This window comes from Armigeres subalbatus, chromosome 2, assembly GCF_024139115.2.
Source record: "Armigeres subalbatus isolate Guangzhou_Male chromosome 2, GZ_Asu_2, whole genome shotgun sequence".
Taxonomy (NCBI): domain Eukaryota; kingdom Metazoa; phylum Arthropoda; class Insecta; order Diptera; family Culicidae; genus Armigeres; species Armigeres subalbatus.
Window position 1 is genome coordinate 68,877,984 of NC_085140.1, and position 22,264 is coordinate 68,900,247.

General features: G+C 40.2%; 1 protein-coding gene across 5 annotated transcripts in view; it reads left to right on the forward strand.

Annotated features, from left to right (window-relative positions):
- The window catches only part of LOC134208885 (ribosomal protein S6 kinase alpha-5), a 73,333-nt gene that overhangs the window by 40,084 nt on the left and 10,985 nt on the right, over nucleotides 1-22,264 (forward strand). For all 5 annotated transcript variants that reach the window (XM_062684839.1, XM_062684840.1, XM_062684841.1 and 2 more), the window contains 5 exons: nucleotides 14,236-14,304; nucleotides 14,369-14,502; nucleotides 14,999-15,199; nucleotides 15,257-15,860; nucleotides 15,924-16,039. In XM_062684839.1, the coding sequence (XP_062540823.1) occupies nucleotides 14,236-14,304; nucleotides 14,369-14,502; nucleotides 14,999-15,199; nucleotides 15,257-15,860; nucleotides 15,924-16,039 (1,124 nt within the window). The remainder of the gene's footprint in view (nucleotides 1-14,235; nucleotides 14,305-14,368; nucleotides 14,503-14,998; nucleotides 15,200-15,256; nucleotides 15,861-15,923; nucleotides 16,040-22,264) is intronic.

Consider the following 22,264-nt stretch of genomic DNA (forward strand, 5'->3'; position numbering starts at 1 on the left):
CGTCTTTGTCACATGTCCCAAGCGTTCCAAAGTGACAAATTCTTCAACAACATCAAACACATCCCCATCAAGCACTACCTCTGCATCAGCACCACTAGATCTTCCTCTATCTCTACCTGCTACGATGTACATTGGCTTGGTAGAGTTAATAGTTAAGCCTATCCTCGCTGTCTCCCTCTTCAGTGGGACAAAAGCCTCCACTACTGCTCTGCGATCGATTCTAATAAGGTCGATGTCGTCCGCAAAGCCCAGGAGCATATGCGACCGTTTGATGATAGTGCCGTTCCTCTGCACGCCAGATCTCCTAATAGCGCCTTCGAGTGCAATTTTGAACAATAAATTCGAAAGTGCATCACCCTGCTTCAATCCGTCTAAGGTCACAAACGAGGTTGACACTTCGTCTGCAATCCGAATGCTTGATTTCGAGCTATCCAGCGTTGCACGTATCAGCAAAATCAGTTTCGCCGGAAAACCATGTTTGAACATTATCTGCCACATCTCATTTCTCTTCACTGAATCGTACGCTGCTTTGAAATCAATGAACAAATAGTGAATCTGCAAGTTGTACTCCCGGAATTTATCAAGGATCATCCGCAGGTCAAACATCCGTCGTTGATCGGCCCTCACGAAAACCTGCCTGGTATTCACCGACGAAGGACTCATCAAGCGGTCTCAGTCTGTTAAACAGGATTTTGTACATTTTGTAGGGTGATCCCTCTGTAATTGGCACACTGTAGTCTGTGCCCTTTCTTATAGATTGGGCATATGAGGCCATCCGACCAGCCGGCAGGCAGTTCTTCATCATCCCATATTTTCTGGATATATTGTGGTGGATTGATTGATGCAGCAGCTCACTTCCGTGTTTAAGAGGCTCGACCGCGATCTCGTCCTTCCCAGCAGCTTCACTGTTTTTAGGCTCGTTTAGAACCTTTCTCACCTCGTCCAGCGTTGGTGGCTCCACAACTTGACCGTTGCCGACTATGTCCATCCTGCTACACAATACACCTTCATTTTCGTCGTTCAATAAATCTTCGAAGTGCTCCTTCCACCTGGCTGCCACCAAATCTGCCAGTAAATCCCCCTCTCGGTAAATGCACATGGCGGACACTGGCGCAGTCTTATCCCGCGCGCCATTGACAGTTGCGTAAAACCTCCGCATACTGTTTCGATCCATGTTCTCCTGAGCATCAGCTATCACACTCTCTTCGTGTTGCCTTTTTTCTGCGGTGGTTTTCTGGCACTCCTCATCAAACCAACCATTTCGTTGGGTACTAGATCCAAAAAAGATTGTTGCTGTGAAAAACGACAACAAAACAAATGTCATTTAATATTGTTGATGTACTTGCTATTGTTCAGAGATGATCTTGAGCATATCGACATAAGGAGAGTGAATCCAGAACAAAATATGATCAGAACGGTGTCAGGCCATTAGGCCGAAAGCCATTTGGCCGAAGGTCATTAGGCCGAATGGCCATTAGGCCGAACGGTCATTAGGCCGAACGGTCATTAGGCCGAATTAGCAAAAAGAAGCAAGAAGTGCAAAATGAGAAGTTTTTTCTTCACCTTACCCCTTCTTCTTTCTCTTTTCTTGCATCTTTCTTCTTCTTTCTTCCTTCTTCGTTCTTCCCCCTTCCTTCTTCTTACTCGTTCTTCCTTCTTCCTTTTTCCTCCTTTCTTCTTCCTTCTTCCTTCTTCTTTTTTTCCTTTTTCCTTCTACAGTCGCCTCTCCACATCTCGATATTGAAGAGACCATCGAGATAGGGAGAGATCGAGGAATGGAAGGAAAATTGAAATGTGCACTAGATCTAAAAAAGCTCGTTGCTATGAAAAACGACAACAAAACAAAATGTCGTTTCCTGTTGTTGATGTGTTTGTTATTGTCCAAAGATGGTCTAGTAGCCTAAAAATTTGAACATATCGACATAAGGAGAGTAAATCCTAAACAAAATATGATCAGAACACATCGAGATAGAGGGATATCGAGATAGGGAGGTTATCGAGATGTAGAAAGCTCAAATGTATGTAGATTGAAGGGACTGAGGAAATCATCGACATAGGGAGAGATATCGAGATATAGAACATCGAGATGCAGAGAGTCGACTGTATCTTCTTTCTTCTTCCCTCTTGCTTCTACCTTCTTTATTATTCCTTCTTCTTTATTATTTTTTCTTTCTTGGGTTTTCTTCCTTCTTTCTTCCTTCTTCCTTCTTTCTTCTTTCTTCCTTCTTCCTCCTGACTCATTCTTTCTTATTTCTTCTTCCTTCTGCCTTCTTCCTTTTTCTTTTTTTCTTCTTTCTTCTTCTTCCTTCTTTCTTTTTCCTTCTTCTTTCTTCGAACTTCCTTCTTCCTACTTCCTTCTTCCTTCTCCCTTCTTCCTTCTTATTTCTTCCTTCATCCTTCTACCTTCTTCCTTCTTACTTCTTCCTTCTTCTTACTTCCGTCGTCCTTCTTCCTTCTTTCTGCTTCCTTCTTCTTTCTTCATTCTTCTTTTATCCTTCTTCCTTCTTTCTTCTTCTTTCTTCCTTTTTCCTTCTTCTTTCTTCTTTTTTTCCTTCCTTTTCCTTCTTCCTTCTTACTTTTCACTTTTTCCTTCTTCTTTCTTACTTTTCACTTCTTCCTTCTTCTTTCTTCCTTCTTCCTTCTACCTTCTTTTCTATCCCTTCTAGCTTCTTTATTATTTCTTCTTTCTTCCATTTTCTTCCTTCTTCCTTCTTTCTTGTGTTTTCTTCCTTCTTTTCTTCTTTCTTCCTTCTTCCTCCTGCCTAATTCTTTCTTATTTCTTCTTCCTTCTTCCTTTTTCTTTTTTCTTTCTTTCTTCTTCTTCCTTCTTTTTTCTTTCTTTCTTCTTCTTCCTTCTTCCTCTTCCTTCTTCCTTTTTATTTCTTCCTTCTTCCTTCTCACTTTTTACTTCTTCCTCCATTTTCCTTCTTCCTTTCTATTTCTTCCTTATTGCGCACTACTCACTTCTAACCCCCCAGTTCTCATTCGGGCTAATGGCCATTCAGCCTAATGACCGTTCGGCCTAGTGACCATTCGGCCTAGTGACCATTCGGCCTAATGGCCTTCGGCCTAGTGACCTTCTGCCTAACGGTATTCGGCCTAATGACCCAGCATCGATCAGAACACATCGAGATAGAGATAAATCGAGATAGGGAGGTTATCGAGATGTAGGATGCACAAATGTATGTAAATTGAAGGGACCAAGGAAACCATCGACAAAGGGAGAGATATCGATATATAGAACATCGAGATGTAGAGAGTCGACTGTAGTGTATTCCGTTTATTTCATGGACTACTGAAAATGAAAATAAATCAGCCCGTAACGCTAGACACCTTTACGTGATGTGTTTCAAAGATCTACTATGGTAACATTGTCAGCTATGTACAGCAAATTCTTCCCAACATTCAGCTTCGTGCTACTTATGAGGATGTCGCTGAGTCAGGGACCTCTTGTTAAGCAAGAAGTACTACATCATCAGTTCCGTTCCCTTCCTAATTACGGTATAAATGGGCGTGGCTAGGAGTAGTAATCCTCATACTTTTGATATTTTTGCCTCAAATCAAAATCAAGGAATTGCACCAATCTTAATTTTTGAAAGTATTCTGGATAGAGATTAAAATGAACATGATTATCTCTATCTCTAGTATTCAATCGTATACGTTCAAATTATACTGTAACACTGCTATACTACAAAGAAAAATAATAAAATTATCGCGTTTGTTAGGGTTCCTTCAAAATGTAGTCAATATTATTCTAAACCATTCACAAACGATGAATCAGGTACTGGCGTCAATCCATTCAGTTACATTTTAGCCTCAATTTACAAGCAATCGTCATACTAATTCTCACCTCGTCGCCAGCACATCGCATCGCTCACACCAAATCTGTGTCACGAATTGAGTTCATCAAAATATTGCCACGCTTCTGCTGGCTGCGGCTGGCGCTCCCCATGTACATAGAACGGAACAGGCGAGATCAACAAACAGACACAGACAGAACCTAACGAGTTGACCTACTTTGGGCCACTCTCGTACTAAAAAAAATCCAAAGTAATAAGCCCAACCAACAGATAATACCCTCATACAGTCTAACTTAACGCTCGGCTCTCTGCAGCACAGATAAAGTGCGAAGGTAGTCTGCCAGCCACTGCAATGTCTACAATAACAACCCATCTTGCTGTCGGGCCTCTGCTTATGCGCTACTGTAATGAACCTTATTTACAAGCGAAGGCATCCGCTACCCGTATGCCGGCGCCCGTCTTACCACCTTCGCGAGCGGGACAGGCCAACCAAGAACATATGTTTACCTTCGTCCAATCGTGCCCACTATTTTCGGTTGGAGGGTAGTGAAAACCGCAATCCTGCTATCAGTAGTTTATTCAGTTGCGATGTAGTGGGTGCTGTAGCTGTGGTAGTCGAAGGCCTGGTCCATAACTAATACCACGGAAACACAGAGAACTGCGCAGTCAATGTATTCACCGGTCCCATGACACGGTGTTAGTGCTGCTTCAAAAACGTAACGCAGTGTAACATATGACTCTTTTATTGCCGGAAAAATAGGCCTTCTCTGTAGTCAAGGAAATGTGTTGTTGGTTTGGAGGAGAATCGTTGTTGGGGTGGTACGCCTGTTTGTGGTGGTGCAGGCAGCATAAAATCACGATTCAAACGAACATTGAGTACGCTGGTCGTTTTATATAACTGCACTTTCTCGTGGGGCGCATTCCGATATTTTTCATTATCGTATGTTGTTTCCATTCTCAGTCGTTTGTAGGGTGGAAGTAGCTCCCGCCATAGCTTTATTTAGGAGACACCTGTAGCTCTAGTTGTGTTCGAAAGGCTACTAGTGATACAATCTGCTCTTACATATATGGAGGCGAGCTTTTGGAGATCTTTAGTCTTGCAATTTTAGACGGTATATTTTACAACTAAGTTACGCCATATTCAGTAGATGATATACATTCCTGCATTCAATTTTCCAAAAAATATATTTTTTTGTTATTTATTATAATGATTTTTTAAATCAATATGAACTTTACTGATTTCCAAAAAGTAAATCTACGACAAGAATTGATCAATTCCTTCTATAGCAACTTGATACAATTGCAGAGCTTCTTGTCGTGTCAGAATTTAAAATCGTCGCCTTTGCACAGAACGCTGAATTCGTACATTCTTTTATGAGAAGTCTGGTGCCAAATTTTGAAGATAAACTACATAAGGGTAAAAGCAAGTGGAGTAAGATAGTTTACCTGTAGAAATTTCTCAATATTCTTGAAGGAAACATTCAATTCTACGAATGTTTGCTCTAATTTCCAATCTGTTTTTTTTTTTCAAGTTAGTTTATTTGGTAGGCTCAGGCGTGTATAACACTTTACGTTTCTTTATTATCAATCTGTTTAAATTGCATGCTATTCGACGATATTACATGACGTATATGGGCCGAATCGGCGTCCTTAGCCATGCGGTAAGATGCGCTGCTACAAAGGAAGATCATTTTGAAGGCGGCTGGGTTCGATTTCCGGTCCTTTTGTCACTTACACCCCTTTGCGTTTGACCCCCTCTTTTATTACGGGGTATTTTTCCATTTTTTGTTTTGTTATAATGTTCTGTTATTGTAACTACATTTTATAACAGAGCCTGTTACAAAAAACTATATAACTAATAACACGGTCTGTTCCGTAATACTGGTAGATCAATTTTACGTGTGTTACGGAGTAAGATCTACCAAACTGAGCCCTAGTTCAATCCATTCTTCGAGCTAGGGCAATAAGTTGTGGTTTCATTCACAAATTAAGGATTCATCGTAGGGTAACCGGCGGTAATGTTGGCCCTGGATGTAACATTGGCTCATCACGCAAATAAATCAACATTTCAGCGATAATACGTCGATTTGTAGGGAGATATTAACCATTGCTTCTTTAGAAAAGTGTATCAAGCATATATCTGCTTCATAACTCTAGATTTAAACACTTCTTAAACTATTAAAAGCAATTATCTTGCGTGAAAAATCACTTTCACTCGGTTTTTTAGCAGCCATGTTTCGTTGACTTATGCAGGCTGGCTGTGCTAGAGTTTTTCATTTGCCAAATAAAAGAGTTTTCTGAATGAACATACCTGCTTTCGCACATCAGATGAATGGATAACAACCACATTATGTCAGCTATCATTTTTATTTCACAATTTCCATTAGTATAGCGACATAATAAACTAAAACTTTTTTGGACAATACTGGGGGCACCCGTAGCCAAATGGTGGCATGCGCTTTCGATTTGTAGCACTACGTTAGTATAGGTGAAACTCTAAAATCAAAACATTCTCACCAATAATCCGTACTGGAGAAAATAACCGAAAGCTGCAGATAGAATATCCGATGCTTGCGATTAGGTTGCTGAGAATTTATGTAAAAACAGGTTAATCCACTCAACCGTAAAGTTTCTTCCGCAAATTACATAACGCTAAACTATTATCAACCCACACCCAGCCCGTAGACAAGTACCCTCCCACAACCTAAAACGTCATGTTCATGTAGTGAATGGGCCCTCATGATGCTTTTCTCGAATCACGATATAATCGCTTTTATTCGCAGAACATACCAAAAATAATTGCCTACCTTACGGCTTCCAAACACGATTCAAGCAAAAGCGATTCAAGCATCAACCTTTCGTGGTTCGATACACCGTTTTCTTCATAATTTCGCAAATAAATGATTCAATTAGTGTATGAATATTTAGTTTTATCATCTTTCGCACGAATCCTACAGACATTTTCTCACTTAATAATGAAAAAATACAATGGATCGTATGTTTCATTAGATAAACTTTCAACGTTATTTCATGTGAATAATTTCAAGTCAAATTACTTGACAAATACCTTCATCATAATTTAGATTTATTATTGCTTGCAAAAAGTATTTTGATCTGTAAAATGATACCGAAAAAGTATTCTTTCAACTCGGGAAGTTGAAACACGTGAGAGTTTTGAGAGGATTCACAACAGCTGATCGATATGTAGAGGAGTAGAATCAAACGCACGTACCAATCATGAAACTTCAATGCAGGCAGAGTTAAAAACAAGCATCCAATAATTGTATTTATGAATAATTGTGTAATAATATCAGGTAGTTGGCACAGTTATAACTGTTTATGCACAGTACAAAGCAAGGAATTGCCTAGAATAAGTTTTACAATTGGCTTTCTTCAGTAGTGCGTTATGCATCATCCCCACCTAAAGCATTGTTTACGTTTTGGAAAAAAGTTTCTTTGAGAGTATCGCGAGAGCGAGAGCAACACAACTGCCATGGTTTCAACTAGCAGTAAATCTCAAAATTATGCGGCAGTCAATAATTAACGTATGTAATTTGTTTGAAGGCACAACATGAGGGCTAGAACATGTAGCCTTTTTGCAATTGCAGTTTTTAATACAGTTTTCATTTTTCTAAACTTCTTCACTTGCAAATATGGCAAATATTTGGGAAATAAATGATACATATAATAGTATTTTCGTTAGCATGTCCTTGGTAATCGTGCTATTGGGGGAATCTAAAACGCACTCTCACAATCAGTGTGGTAGTATTTTACATGCAACCAATTAGAATTCACGCTCAATAAGATGATTTGATTTTCTCTATTTGTTTGCATGCTGCCTTTATTCAACGCAAGCAAAATGACTGGTACTATAAACAGCAACCCATCTTTATCTTTCGTATGTTCGAAATCAACAATCACGCGTCCCAAGTGGGCTGAAAATTTATCCACATGATAGGGACAAGGATGCCGAAGCTTTGTCCATTTCTCTCGAGACTTTCGCTGGTTTAAATGAGATATTGCGGACATTCATCGTCGTTTTTTGCTATTTGGCATCAATACCAAATGTAAGCAAGCCGGCTGGTGGAATAATTCTGGTTGGAAATGCAATATATGAAGATTTATAGCGATAAATGTGCTTAGCCGTAGCATAATGGGCCAAGGTTTGAGCCGTTACCCCTATTTAGTCCTCGCTACAAATTGCAGTCTCTGAATTATAACTAAATTGTCTTTACCCTGCAGATGGTTGATAGACTCGAATTCCCCTCGAAATTTTTTGTTACTAAACAAATTATTTAGCTAGAAATGGTTTTGTAGATAGAGATAAGTCCCGGGTTTGTAGCTTTACTGGTGATATTCTAGAAACAAGGCAAGGATGTGGCTAGGGCTCCGATGCATTGCCGAATAACAGTATTTCTACTTCTTATTGGCATTACATCCCCACACTGGGACAGAGCCGCCTCGCAGCTTAGTGTTCATTAAGCACTTCCACAGTTATTAACTGCGAGGTTTCTAAGCCAAGTTACCATTTTTGCATTCGTATATCATGAGGCTAGCACGATGATACTTTTATGCCCTGGGAAGTCGAGACAATTTTCAATCCGAAAATTGCCTAGACCGGCACCGGTAATCGAACTCAGCCACCCTCAGCATGGTCTTGCTTTGTAGACGCGCGTCTTACCGCACGAATAACAGTATTACTGTTCTGTTTTCTCAAGAAAGGATTGATAAGGGCGCGTTTTCAATGAGATTATTCTCTGTGAAGGGTCTAAATGTTTGGATTAGGTTCAAGAGGCTGAGGTTCGTCTTGGTTAACGAACTAATTCCCATTTTTTTTATAAATTGTTGTAGAGAACGAGCCTATTGATCATTTCCAATTTTAGCAGTTGCTGCTATAATAGTCAAGTTAAGGGTACGAAAACGGTATGGAAGTTCATTTTCCAGTTCTAGCGAAACATGAGAAATATAACTGGAACGAGTCTTGGATTGAACCCAAGACCTCCTGCGTATGAAACGGTAGCCATACAACAAGTCGAGTCAAGTACGAGACACTGAAGCAGGCCGGTTAAGGACGAAATATGTACGTATCTGTAAAGATAACAAAACGTAGTAGAATTAAATGGAAATTACTAAACTCGTCTAAGACAGTTAAAGACATTCCACTAAAAGTGCTTAAATAATTTTTCTGAGCCATATAACAACCAAGACCGTTTCGGGGGATATATGACTTCCGCGTAAGAAAACTTTTTGAAAAATCCGCGTAAATTCCAAAAAAAAAAACGCATTGGAAAAGTTGCGTAAAAACCGCTAAATGCCCTGCCAGATTCCAGTTAAGACTTTACTTACAGATTTCGTCTCCGGGTTTGGTAAACTCGCAAAAGCAGCCACAGTCTACTTGGCTCGTATGTCAATCTGGTTCCGCCTTCCGACGCTATCTAACTGCCAAGATATTTGGTATTGCTGACGATAATCTTAGATGAGCGTTCGACCAGGTCGCTCAGCTTACTATACATATCAGAGCGCTGTTGCGCTAGCAGAGCAATAACATCAGCAAAATCGAAGTCGTTAAGTGTCTTCATGGTAATAGGTTTTTTACACGATCATTCGAACCCAACATGACATCATTAACTCACTCCAGTGACTACCCGGATGGGGCCAAACAAAGCTTCGATATGCAGGACTCTGCACGTACTACGCTTTGGTGAAGCCGACAATTTTGTCCGGAACTCTCTTACGTCTAGAGGGCGCACTACAGATTTTTGTGGCTCAGTCGATCAACGAGTCAATAAATACCGCCAACGGGGGTGTCATTGGGCCAAAATGTGTCATGCTCTAAGTAAATGTTACAAAGCTCTAGTAGTTAACATTGGAATCAAGTTTTAATTAGTTTGGTACAAGCTTGAATAATAAATTTACCGCTGTGTGGGGAAAAAATTATGAATTATGGGAATTCTTCAAAGTTATATGTTGTTCAAAATTGGCCCATTCTCACCCCGCAAAGGGGGTGACATTGGGCCAAATGAAATAGTTCAGCGGTGACGATGAAACGATTCAATCGTTCATTCAAAATAATTGCCTAAATTACGGCTCTTACCAACTATGTAAGGGAAATCAACTGAAGGCTTGGCCCAATCTCACCCCTTTTTTGCGTGCATTGCTCGTTTCTACGAAAAACCAAAACCGTTATAAAAATATTATTAAAATTCGATAAAACAACAGATTATCGTAACATGATAACCAGGCATCCATCGATCTAAAAACTAGTTATGTAATAGATTTGTGGAGCATTACTGACACTATTTTAATACGGGTCCATTCGATCAATAGTTTTACATTCAAATTCCAAGCATTAGGGGCCGTTCAAAAATTACGTCCAAGGTTTGAGGGGGGGAGGGGGGTCAGAGTTTTGTGACAGTTTGTGACAGGGGGAGGGAGGGGGGTTCGTCTTATGTGACGTCCGTCCACAAGAAAAAAATACTGAAAGCATTTTAGAAACAACTTGCATTTTAAAAACATTCAAACTGTTAGTAAGGGACATAACTCACTATGTTATTGTCAAAATAGTGTACGAAAAAGATAAACCACAGTAATCGCTAAAATATAAATGAGACATGTACGTACAGGGGGAGGGGGGGGTCAATTATTTGTGACAGTTTGTGACAGGAGGGGGGGAGGGGGGTTGAAAATGCCGAAAAACGATGGACGTAATTTTTGAACGATCCCTTATCGTACGAGCACAATTAGTTCTTGGAATTTGTTTTGTGATTTCCTAGACGTAAATTTTAACATTATTTCGAACCGTTTGAAGTTTTCATCAAAATTCGTAACAGTTTCTGAGATATTCGGAGTTGAAACATTTTTCGTTTTTGGCCCAATCTTACCCCGTAGGCCCAATGTCACCCCGAACGACGGTACTGAATATAGGGAGTCTTGGAATTCGTTGACCTGCTCCAGGATAGTACGGAGCATAACAATATGGTCCACAATGATCTCCCGGGCGGAATGCGACCTGTTGCCATCGGAGAGCCGTGTTTGTCTTTTCCTGTATCCGATTTAGGATATAAGCGGGCTTGGTAGTCATATGGCTACTGCTTCTGCCTCATACGCAGGAGGTCGTGGGTTCAAATCCAGGTCCGTTCCATTCTCCTACTTTGTATCTTTCTCTATATTTATCATGTTCTAGCAATCGCTAGAACTGGAAATGAACTTCCATACCGTTTCCATTACTATTCCTATACCTTCAACTTGAGTATTCTAACTCTAATCTGCTAGAATTGGAAATGAACTATAGAGCTCGTTTCCTACATCCAATTAGAAATTCCATCAGTTGCCTTCTCCTATCTATCACATTGGCAGCTCGTTAACCAAGACGGACCTCTGCCTCTCGAACCTAACCCAAAAATTCCAACAAATTCCGCATGAACTCGTGGCAAGTGCAGAGGTATATTCGGCTTGCAGTGGGCGAGTGATTGCATCATCATTTCCTCCCCTTCCCTACATTGACTTGCATTCTGACGTGGCAAGCGCCAGTATAACCTAACAAATGAGATCACCAGTACTTGTACACATGCTTGTAAAATGTCATCTGCATGTCATTTGACTAATTTGTTCATAACTTTCTTCAGAATCCAAATTTACTTTCAAATTTTAGATGCACGCATAATGCTTGAGTAGTGCTATATTTTTGTCCAAAGGTACATTGCTCTAAATATAACATCTGAGGCTAGGGAGTGAAATCTCTCCAAAATGTCACGTGTCATTTGACATAATGTCATTTGAATGACATTTTGCCTCCCACGCCCCAGATTACATATTTACAGCAATGTCTCGTTAGACAAAGCTTTAGCCACATTTAAGCGCTACAAGTTCGTTATACTTGATATTTGATAGCTAACTACTGAAAAAAGTTCTGGGAAAGTTATGCAAACGAATGAAAATGACATTTTACAACACTGCTTGTACATTGAAGATCTGTTGGTTCCCTGTGCAAGAACAGCTGATCTGGTCATAATGGAGTAGCAACTACGAGCAGTCAATCAAGCTCAAGCTCCTTTATCCGATTTAGGATATCTTTGCACAGAAATTTGTCGCACATAATCAGATCCCTTTTTATGACCTCCATCCAGACGACCAGTGCTGGTAGCATGGGGTCAGCTATGAACATCTTTGTTGATATGCGATCGATCCCGGGAGCATTGTAGGATTTCATGCTTCGGATGGCTTCTCCAATCTCCTGCAATGATTGGGCTTCGGAGTTGACGCGAGTAATGCGTCCCAACCTTGGTGGTTCATGTTAAGATGTTGATGATTGGTCGGGCGTAGAAACTTGAAGAAGTTGCTCGAAATGCTCAAACCAACCTTACTGGATCTGCAAAGGCATACGACACCACCAAGGAATTTAGAGTTGCTTCGAAGTTTTCTATCAATGCTCGCTCGTCCACTTAACAATTCCTAACAAGTGAAGTTGACATTCTCCTCTACCACGGTGTTCCTAGAACAAACAGCTTAAGAATTCTGGATTAACCTCTGGATCGGATGCTGACCCTATTGCAGGTTTGCTATGCCTGGGTGACATCGAAGCTTCCCTACATAGCAACTTTACATTTCTAACTGCTACACGTATAAATAATTCATCCGATTTTCGATTTTCAAAAACATGATAAGCTGGAAGGGTTTTCTAAATTATTGAAAATAGTGTAACTGTTTGCAGTGTAACCATCCTATTGTGTTCCTAAATTTTGCCGAGTTGAAATTTTAGTAAATGCCAATTGAAACACATTTTAATTGATTCTCCAATAAAATCAGCAAAAAGCTCCCCTAAGAATAAAAACGCATGCGAGATTATATTTAGGGGAAAGTGGGGCAAGATGGCCATCCTAAGCGGTAACCCTTGTAAAATAGTGACACTCCTTCAAATTCTGTTGATTTGTCCATGAAACACCTTTATGATGACCCGTCTGACATAAGTATCAATAAACACTGATTAATAAAGTTTCAGTATCTTATAAACTGGTTTTAAAAAAAGCTGTTTTTATGATGCCTATATTTACCATATGGGGCAATATGACCACCCCCTCGGGGCAAGACGAGCATGGACCAAAAACTATATCAAAAGTGTGCTGAATTTATTTAGAATAGGGGACACATTTCTTGCACTTCTATGGATTATGTTCAAATGATGCTTCGTTTAAAAATGTCGTATTTCATGTTGATTTCTTGACAACTTGCACTACGACAATATCAGAATTTGTCTAAAACTAATTTCTACTGTTAAAACCATATCGTTTGTTTTAAATCATCTCTGATTTACGCAGAAACTATTTTGATCATTTTTTAAATTCATTTAAGGGTTAGGCAAGTTTTAATCCTGGAGATGACCTTGTTCCTATACAGCTGGCAATACCGCCTTAAGCCGACGTATATCCAAAGATTTATATCCTATCGGACCTAATTACTGTGAATCTCCTCAAATTATTATTGTATATAGGCTATAGTTATATAAAAGCATTGGTAAATATCAATTTGTCCTGAAAAATTAGTAATTTAGGCTTTAATTGTTAAATTATGTAACTAGAAAATTATAAGAAAATTCGAATTTCAACTAAACCATCTTCAAATCAATATTACAAGAACAAGTGAGGTTGTCAAAGTGCATTTTTCAGTTGTATAGCCCTTTTACATTATTGTGAACCATCCCTTGTAATAATAATGTGAATATAATGCTCACTCAAGGCATAATTAACGTTGGCTGTCTTGCCCCATATGGCTATCTTACCCCACTTTACCCTTTATAATACATTCGTGTAATGTCGCAAAATTGTATTAAAAATCCCGGATATATGCAAAAACATTTTGAAAATCATCTCCAAGTATAATGCAACCCATATAGTGACGTAATGCTAAAACCGCTTTGCGGAACCGCGAAAAGGAAAACGAAAACAGTGTTTTACTGTTGCTTTTTATTCCACTACCCATCCGCGGTTTTATTGCGACTTTCTCTCTTGGATACCACAACTATTTCACCGTTATCGCGCCCAGGGTCTTTTCCGTACTACATAGGAAAAGGTACGTGACTTCAACTTCGGCTTACTTAACTTCAAGATATCCACAATGAAACGTCGCGCATACCACAACACCATGAGAAGCATGAATTTCAACAATCGCTCGCAGGTGTGCTATAGGTGGTAGTGCCATTGCCTTCAACAAGTTTAAATCCGAATGAAAAAAACCAAAACAAACCATGGAGAATCTCGATCAGAACCGTTAAACCGGCGGACGGCGTACATTTCGTCTGAGGGGGGACCCCTTACGTGAGCGATCACTATCGCATGCGCAAGATGCATTCCCTTCATACCTAATAATAAAAATGTACTGTTGATTATTTATTACTATGGCCTAATTTTCATCTTATTCTATTTTCTCTCTTTGATTACAGTTAAACTCTGCGAGGACGATAAAGTCAGTATGGATGACTTTAAGCTGTTGAAAGTTTTGGGAACTGGCGGTAAGTTCTAAGCATAGAAACATTCCGAGTAGATTAGTAGTTACAATTTTGGCATTACTTTCAGCATACGGAAAGGTATTTTTGGTGCGAAAAATCGGCGGTGTAGACAACGACAAACTGTACGCAATGAAGGTCCTGAAGAAGGCTACCATCTGCCAAAAGAAAAAGACAGCCGAACACACAAAAACTGAACGACAGGTTAGTGTTTTCTTTAGTTTTTTCTTTAAAACTGTTAGAAAAAAAAGTGGGGTGGAATTATGGGCCAAGACAATAGATCTCAGTACACTTTTGATGCCATCATGTTCAAGTCCCTCTATTGATATCTGTTGTCGAAGCTAAATGGCGAAAGCCGACGAAAGTCTTTTGTAGCTTAGTTGGATATAGCAGAAGTCTAGCCTACTGTCATGGATTCAAATTCCACTAAAAGAGATTGGTTACCTTCAATACATTTTTGGAACTGAGTCTCACATGCTGTGCATAAGCACAAATATTGTAATGTATATCGCTTTTGTGGGCATTTTCGTTCTCTAAACTTAGATTTTGTGAAAATTCTTCGCTGAGTTTGTTGAATCTCCATACAAAATATACATTAGATGTGTGTCAATTGTACATATTAGTAGAAGACAAGAAATCCCCCCTTTTTATTATTTATTAAATAATAAAATAAAAAAAAACACTATTTTACTATTTTTAGGTGCTGGAATCCATTAAGCGGTCGCCTTTTCTTGTAACGATGCACTACGCCTTTCAAACAGACTCGAAACTTCACATAATTTTGGACTATGTGAGTGGTGGGGAACTGTTCACTCATCTGTACAACAAGGAACATTTTACTGAAGACGAGGTGCGGATCTATATCGCCGAAATTATCGTTGCTCTGGAGCAGCTTCATAAGGTAGGAACGATTACTCACTCAAATTGGTATTTTCACAAACGGTCCTTCAAATTTCAGTTGGGAATCATTTACCGCGACATCAAACTAGAGAATATCCTTATCGACTCGGAAGGCCACATCGTACTGACGGATTTTGGACTCTCCCGCGAACTTGTGTACGAAAATGAACGAGCGCATAGTTTCTGCGGTACCATCGAGTACATGGCACCGGAGATCGTGAAATCCAACCAAAACGGCCACGACGCATCCGTCGATTGGTGGTCGGTTGGGGTACTCACGTTCGAACTGCTCACCGGCAGTTCGCCGTTCAGCTCCGAAGAACCCGCCACGCAGACAGAAATTTCGAAGAAAATCACAAACACCGAAGCAGTCATTCCTGATCATCTTTCCCGCGAAGCCAAAGATTTCATCCGGAAACTGCTGGTGAAGGACCCTCGGCGGCGGCTGGGAGGTGGAACGGCAGATGCCTCCGAACTCAAGTCGCACACCTTCTTCAAGTCGGTCAACTGGCGACAGCTGGCAGAGAAGAAAATTGCCGCCCCATTCCGACCGGTCATCGAGGACGAGCTGGATACGAACAATTTTAGCGACGAGTTTACGCGGCAAACACCAGTCGATTCGCCTGCCTCAGCCCCGCCAAACTCCGAACGATTGTTTAGAGGTGAGATAGATTTGAATTGGTTGAAAGGGTTGGATGTGAATATATCTTGTAATAACTTTTCAGGTTACTCGTACGTTTCGCCTAGTTTACTATCGAGTAAAATCGTCGATAGAAACAAGTACATGAGAAATATCAATGTTCGACCGAATGAGGCTTCTATCCGAAGATTTGTTACTAAGGTAAGTGACGGCAGAGTGACTTTAATCCTATATTACATATTTAAAAGTGAGCGGATTGGGTAATGTTGGGAATAACAACTACCGTGACTTGCCCACATTCCGCGCATCGTCTAATATCGTGGTTTTCATCAAAAATCAGAACCTGGAAATTGTATTATTTGGTGAAATGTTCAAACATATTATGTTTGAACATTTCACCAAATAATGTGATGTCCATGACAGTCAGGTTCTGATTTTATATGAAAACCACGGTATTAGGCGATGCGCGGCATTAGGGCAGGTCACGGTACCTCCTAGATTGAACTTTTTGAAGCAGTAAATGCCTCTAAATGATTGTATGTCATGACCCAGACACTCATTGCCAGATATTGATTCGTCAGAAATCAAGTCTTTTAAATGCACCAGTCGTTAGAAAACCATTCCCCAGAAAATCACAATCCCAATCCCCAGATAATACTGAACCACTAATTTCTATTGGTATCGATTTTTGATGGCATCGCCAATTGTCGCATACAGTTAGATCTCCTTTTTTGAGGACCTTCACGACGATGCCTTGCATCCAGCCGGCTCAGCATGACTGACTGTACACATCGTAGTTACTAATCGTGATTGGCCGAGAAACAACAAATAATGCACAGATCACAAATTGAATAGTTTTCTCAAGTCTAGAAAGCTATTCTTACTGTATATCCTTCGGAGTTTCTATAATTCAAGACCAATAACGATGTCGGCAACTCCTATCCCTAGCAGCACTCCACATAGGTTACTGCAACTCAAATGGGACCAAATTTAGTCACAATCAGTTTTGTCTGACTTGTGCTGGTCGGGATCCCTACCTCCTCATGGCGCTGGCCGGGATACGAGCAACCTTAGTGAAGATCGGATAACCAACCCCGGTGGGATCTATGGTCGTATGCTGACCTCTCCGGAGGTGCAAAACTTACTTCGCGTCTGTTCTCCATGTTAGGAGCGGCTGATCATCGTCCGAGTGCCAGCGAGGGACTCTAAGTGAAACTGTGCATCATGGTCTACCGGGAATAAAGAGGAATGGTCCTCCGGAAATTTAGGGGGTTTGGTGTCAGGCCCTGCAAGCCAGCCTTTAAAAAAAACTTACGCAAGGGACTAGCGATTGGAAACTCAGTTCGTGGAACTGCAAATCTCTCAACTTCATCGGGAGCAGACGCTTACTCGCCGATGTTCTCAAGGACCGTGGATTCGGCATCGCGCTGCAGGAGGTTTGTTGGAAGGGATCAATGGTGCGAACGTTTAGAGGTATCATACAATCTACAAGAGATGCGTCAACACACGCGAGCTGGGAACAGCTCCCAGCCAACTAATTGATTCACATAACTAACTTTCAGTTCTGTTTAATGTACTCTTATATGATGTAATTTGATTATATAAAATGCATAGATTCCTTCTATGTGAACAAAAGTGGAGGCCATATACGTACAAATCAGTGTTATGGCATAACAAGATATACGACGTATTCCGATTTCAATTTAATCAATATACAATCATGTTGGTTTTTATCAGAGATCGCATATGTTCAGTTATAAAGTTGCATAATTGGACTGTTACAACTTTAAATCTAGAATAGTAAAAAACAGTTCAAACATACATCATAATACATACATTATATTATCATAAAAAACATATTGTATTTGCAACAAAAATATTTCTTAGGTCGAAACGTAATCATTATTTGACATGCTGTTAGTTAGTAAATTTAGCCTCCAGCTTCCAGTTTCGATCCTTTGACCTTCTAGTTCATATTCCAGAAGCTACCTGGTTCCTCCATGTGTACGCAGTTGTTAAGCTATCATTTATACCTAATGATAATATTGCGTCTGCGAATACAATCTGGAAAAGACATTCCATTACATCTTATACAACATTGTCGACAATGATTGCATAAACCAGTATATGCGATTTAATTGAACACATATATAATTTCATATTGACGTGTATAATATCATCATAATATTATCATCTCTAAGAGGAGAAATACAACGTTGTCAATATAACAAAATTGCCCTCAAAGTTTGTTTTCCCTAAAATCGTGTTTATTGTATTTCTTAAGTGTTCTATAGATCGCAGTGATGTTGTGAATTTATTGTTGAGAACAAAATATGGAATAAAACGACTAATAGTACTCTCTTTCTGGTTGCTAAATTTCTATTGATTTAGTGAGTACTTAAAAACAACACCAGGCTGTTTACTATGCCTAATAACAAATAACAGTAAGTATTTATTAAGAATATACCTTTGAAGGTTTAGTTATACATAGCTAGTACAGATGTACGGAAAACCCACAGTTCATGGAGAATGGGTGCGAAAAGGTTCCCTTAGAATTCTGACCAATAGTACAGAAATAACTGAATGATCATGTTCATGTAGTTCTATTTCAGACATTGACTGGGTGATTACCGATTGTTTAATGTTGAGGAATGTATTTGTATAAAACAACTACCGCTTTTGATATTTGTCTTCGAATTGTATTTAATGACAATGACAAATGTGTTCTTTTTAATATTCTTGAAAAAGAATATTTTATTGAACATTCAAGGATCAACAGAGTTGTTGTAAGTATATTTGAAATCATTATAACAGAGGACTTTACAATCAATTCTTAACGACATTGTAACTTCAGATGCACATATATGCAATTTTTCAAATATTTGCGATATATGATTCCGTTTTGAGTTTAAATTTACATATTTACAACTTATGTCATAGATTGTAATTAGATTGTACATTTGCATTATATGTAACCTTTCTACAATTTTTCACAACTTCTGCTGGATCTATATATGATTACGATCTGATCTGTGAATATATATAATTTAATTTGTACATTCTTATACGATTGCTGGTTTGCTGGGCTTTCATAGTGATTGGCGATATGCAAAGGCGCGTGATCGGGTGGTGACCGATCAATGAGAGAATATGCAGGTTGATGATCAAACGCCGGAATCTTCAACTTCAGCATAATCAACGTCCATAGCCCACACTTCGGAAACACTGATGATGATAAGGACGCATTCTACGCGCAGCTGGAACGTGAGTACGACAAGCCACGACGTCAAAATCATCAGAGCGCTCACCGGCTGACGAACGAAAACGGCCTACGACTAATTGATTTCGCCCCCCTCCTAGAATATGGCCATTCGCAGCACCTACTTCCAACACAGCCTTCCGGGGAACATTTAAATGGCGCTGAGAGTACAGGCAGTGAAGGTCAAGGCAGCGGAGGAGATGACTACGTCAGTTCAGTGGACGATGGAAGCCAGCCCCCACTTTGAAGGAAGTTAAGGATGCCATCCAACTGCTAAAGACCAATAAAGCAGCTCCGGTAAGGATGGTATCGGAGCTGAGCTCATCAACATGGGCCCGGAAAAGCTGGCCACTTGCCTGCACAAACTGATAGTCAGTATCTGGGAAACTAAACCGGAGGAGTAGAAGGAAGGGGTTATATGCCCCATCTACAAGAAAGACGACAGGCTGGAGTGTGAGAACGTTCGAGCGATCTCCATCCTTAATAATGCCTACAAAGTGATATCCCAGATCATCTTCCGTCGTCTGTCACCATTAGTGAATGAATTCGTGGGAAGTTATGCCGGTTTCGTTGACGGCCGCTCGACAGATCTTTACGGTACGGCAAATCCTTTAAAAATGTCGTGAATATCAGGTCCCAAGCACCATCTGTTCATTGATTTTTAGGCGGCATACGACAGTATAGACCGCGTAGAGCTACGGAAAATTATGGACGAGAACAGCTTCCCTGGGAAGCTTACCAGACTGATCAAAGCAACAGTGGATGGTGTGCATAACTGTGTAAAGATTTCGGGCGAACACTCCAGTTCGTTTGAATCGCGCCACAGACTAAGGCAAGATGATGGACTGTCGTGCCTGTTGTTCCATTCCGCTAGAAGGTGTGATGCGGAGAGCCGGCTGTAACAGCCGAGGTACGTTTTTCAACAGATCCTGTCAATTTATTTGTTTCGCGGATGACATGGACATTGCAAACGTGGAAGAACTGTTGAAGAACCAGCAACAAAAGTTGGACTGGTGGTGAATGCATCGAAGCCAAAGTACATGCTTGTAGGCGGAACCGAGCGCGACAGGGCCTGCCGGGAAGCAGTGGTACGATAGACGGGGATACCTTCGAGGTGGTCGAGGAATTCGTTTACCTTGGATCCTTGCTGACGGCTGATAACAATGTTAGTCGTGAAATACGAAGGCGCATCATCTGTGGAAGTCGGGTCTACTACGAACTTCAGAAAAAACTGCGGTCAAAAAAGATTCATCACCGCACCAAATGTTTCATGTACAAGACGCTGATAGACGACCGGTAGTCCTCTATAGACATGAAACATGGACAATGGTCGAGAAGGACTTGCAAGCCTTCGGAGTATTCGAGAGACGGGTGCTTAGGATTATCTTTGGCGGTGTGCAAGAAGACGGTGTGTGGCGGCGAAGAATGAACCACGAGCTCAGCCCAGCCCTACGGCCCAGCTCTACGGCGAACCCAGTACCCAGTATTCGCTTCCGATCCGGCAGGAACGAGACGGCGTGGAGCACAGCGAGCGAGGTGTGCAGACCAGGTGCAAAACGACTTGGCGAGCGTGGGGCGCATTCGAGGATGGAGAGTTGCGGCCTCGACTCGTGTATTGTGGCGTCAAATTAGTTCGACAGTCATTGCTACAAGAGACCGAGGAATCCTCTGCATCTCCATGAGCGCAGAAATAGTATGATAGTCGGGAAGGAAATTTATTGGAAATCGCCTTGGTAAGCGACTAATTATTTCTTTTGAACGACGCCATATTCATGATGATACAGAAACGAAAAGCAATGCGTGTCTAATGTATTTTGCCGAAGACTGATTCGATAGCTCGATGGCTACTGCAAACTATTGAAGATCGCGCTTGTTTCTACTGGAGCGAAGCGCAATGCATGCGCATGAGTCATCGAACACCAGATAGATAATTTATTAATTTCGCGACGACTAAAACACGCACTGTACTTGCTTGTTTGATGGCTACTGCAAACTGTTCCGAAAAAAGGGTATTGTGAAAGCACATAACCCTTGAAATAAGTCAAAATAGGATATCATGCATACATTTGCTCGGTTTGTGAAAAAGTGTGTATGATTCAGTATTGAGATTTTCATTTTCATTGGGAGAAGTAACTCGATATTTATTTCTCCCGCTCTCATAGAAAATATGAAACAATGAAAGGAATTTCGCTAATTTTCCACGGATTTTTATTACATGAAAGCGCGTCCGTAAACATCCGCGCATTTGTAAACAAACTGTCTCTGCTGCGTCGGTTTTATTATTATTTCTTAACTACTAACTCGATAATCAGCAACAATATAATCATTGTTTCATAGTTTTTTTTTTTTGCACACATATATTGAAATTATTTAAGGTCTGTCTCATTTGGAGAATTAAACTGAAATTAAACTTAAAAGTGACATTTCAATAATTATCAAATAACCCTGCTCGCAGAGCAAGATTACTTTTGACAGATATCGAATCATTTTGCATCGATGTCTTATTGGAATTGCTGGGCAGCACCAGCCATTCTTATTACCGGGTTATTTGCTAATTTTCGAACTGTCACTTTTAAGTTTAATTCTCCAAATGAGACAGATCCTTAGAAATTTAGATTTCAAAACAAAGCAACATTCCTATCAAAAACTACGAGTAGGGTTGAATGAGGCAAGATGGCGAACCATGAATGCCTCAAAACAGGAACCTTTTAATTCAATTTTTCAACGAGGATATATGAAAATAGCTCTTAATCTGCAAGCCAGGGGTAGTGCATAAATTAAGGGCTTTCTCAATGAAAGACCGTTTTTAAAAAAGGTTACGATATACGGTGCTCCCAGAAGCGAATATTATCATACTTTCATGAACCTCCGTGGTTTTCTCACGAAAAGAAAGCTTAGAGCACCAGGAAAAGGTTACGGGGTATTTTAAAATCTTTCATCGGTGGAATTTTGAATACGCCCTATTTTAAAATTTTGTGATTTTCCCCATATACATACATGTTAGCTGCAAAATATAAATATATAGGGCTTTCCTTTTCAATAGTAATTAGATCAAGTATTGTTGAAATGCCAGTAGCAATACGAAATCTTCCAAATAAATGAATATTCTTCTACATTCGGGTAATATGTTCAGCCCAAGTGAGTCTGTCATACATTAAGAATGGTAG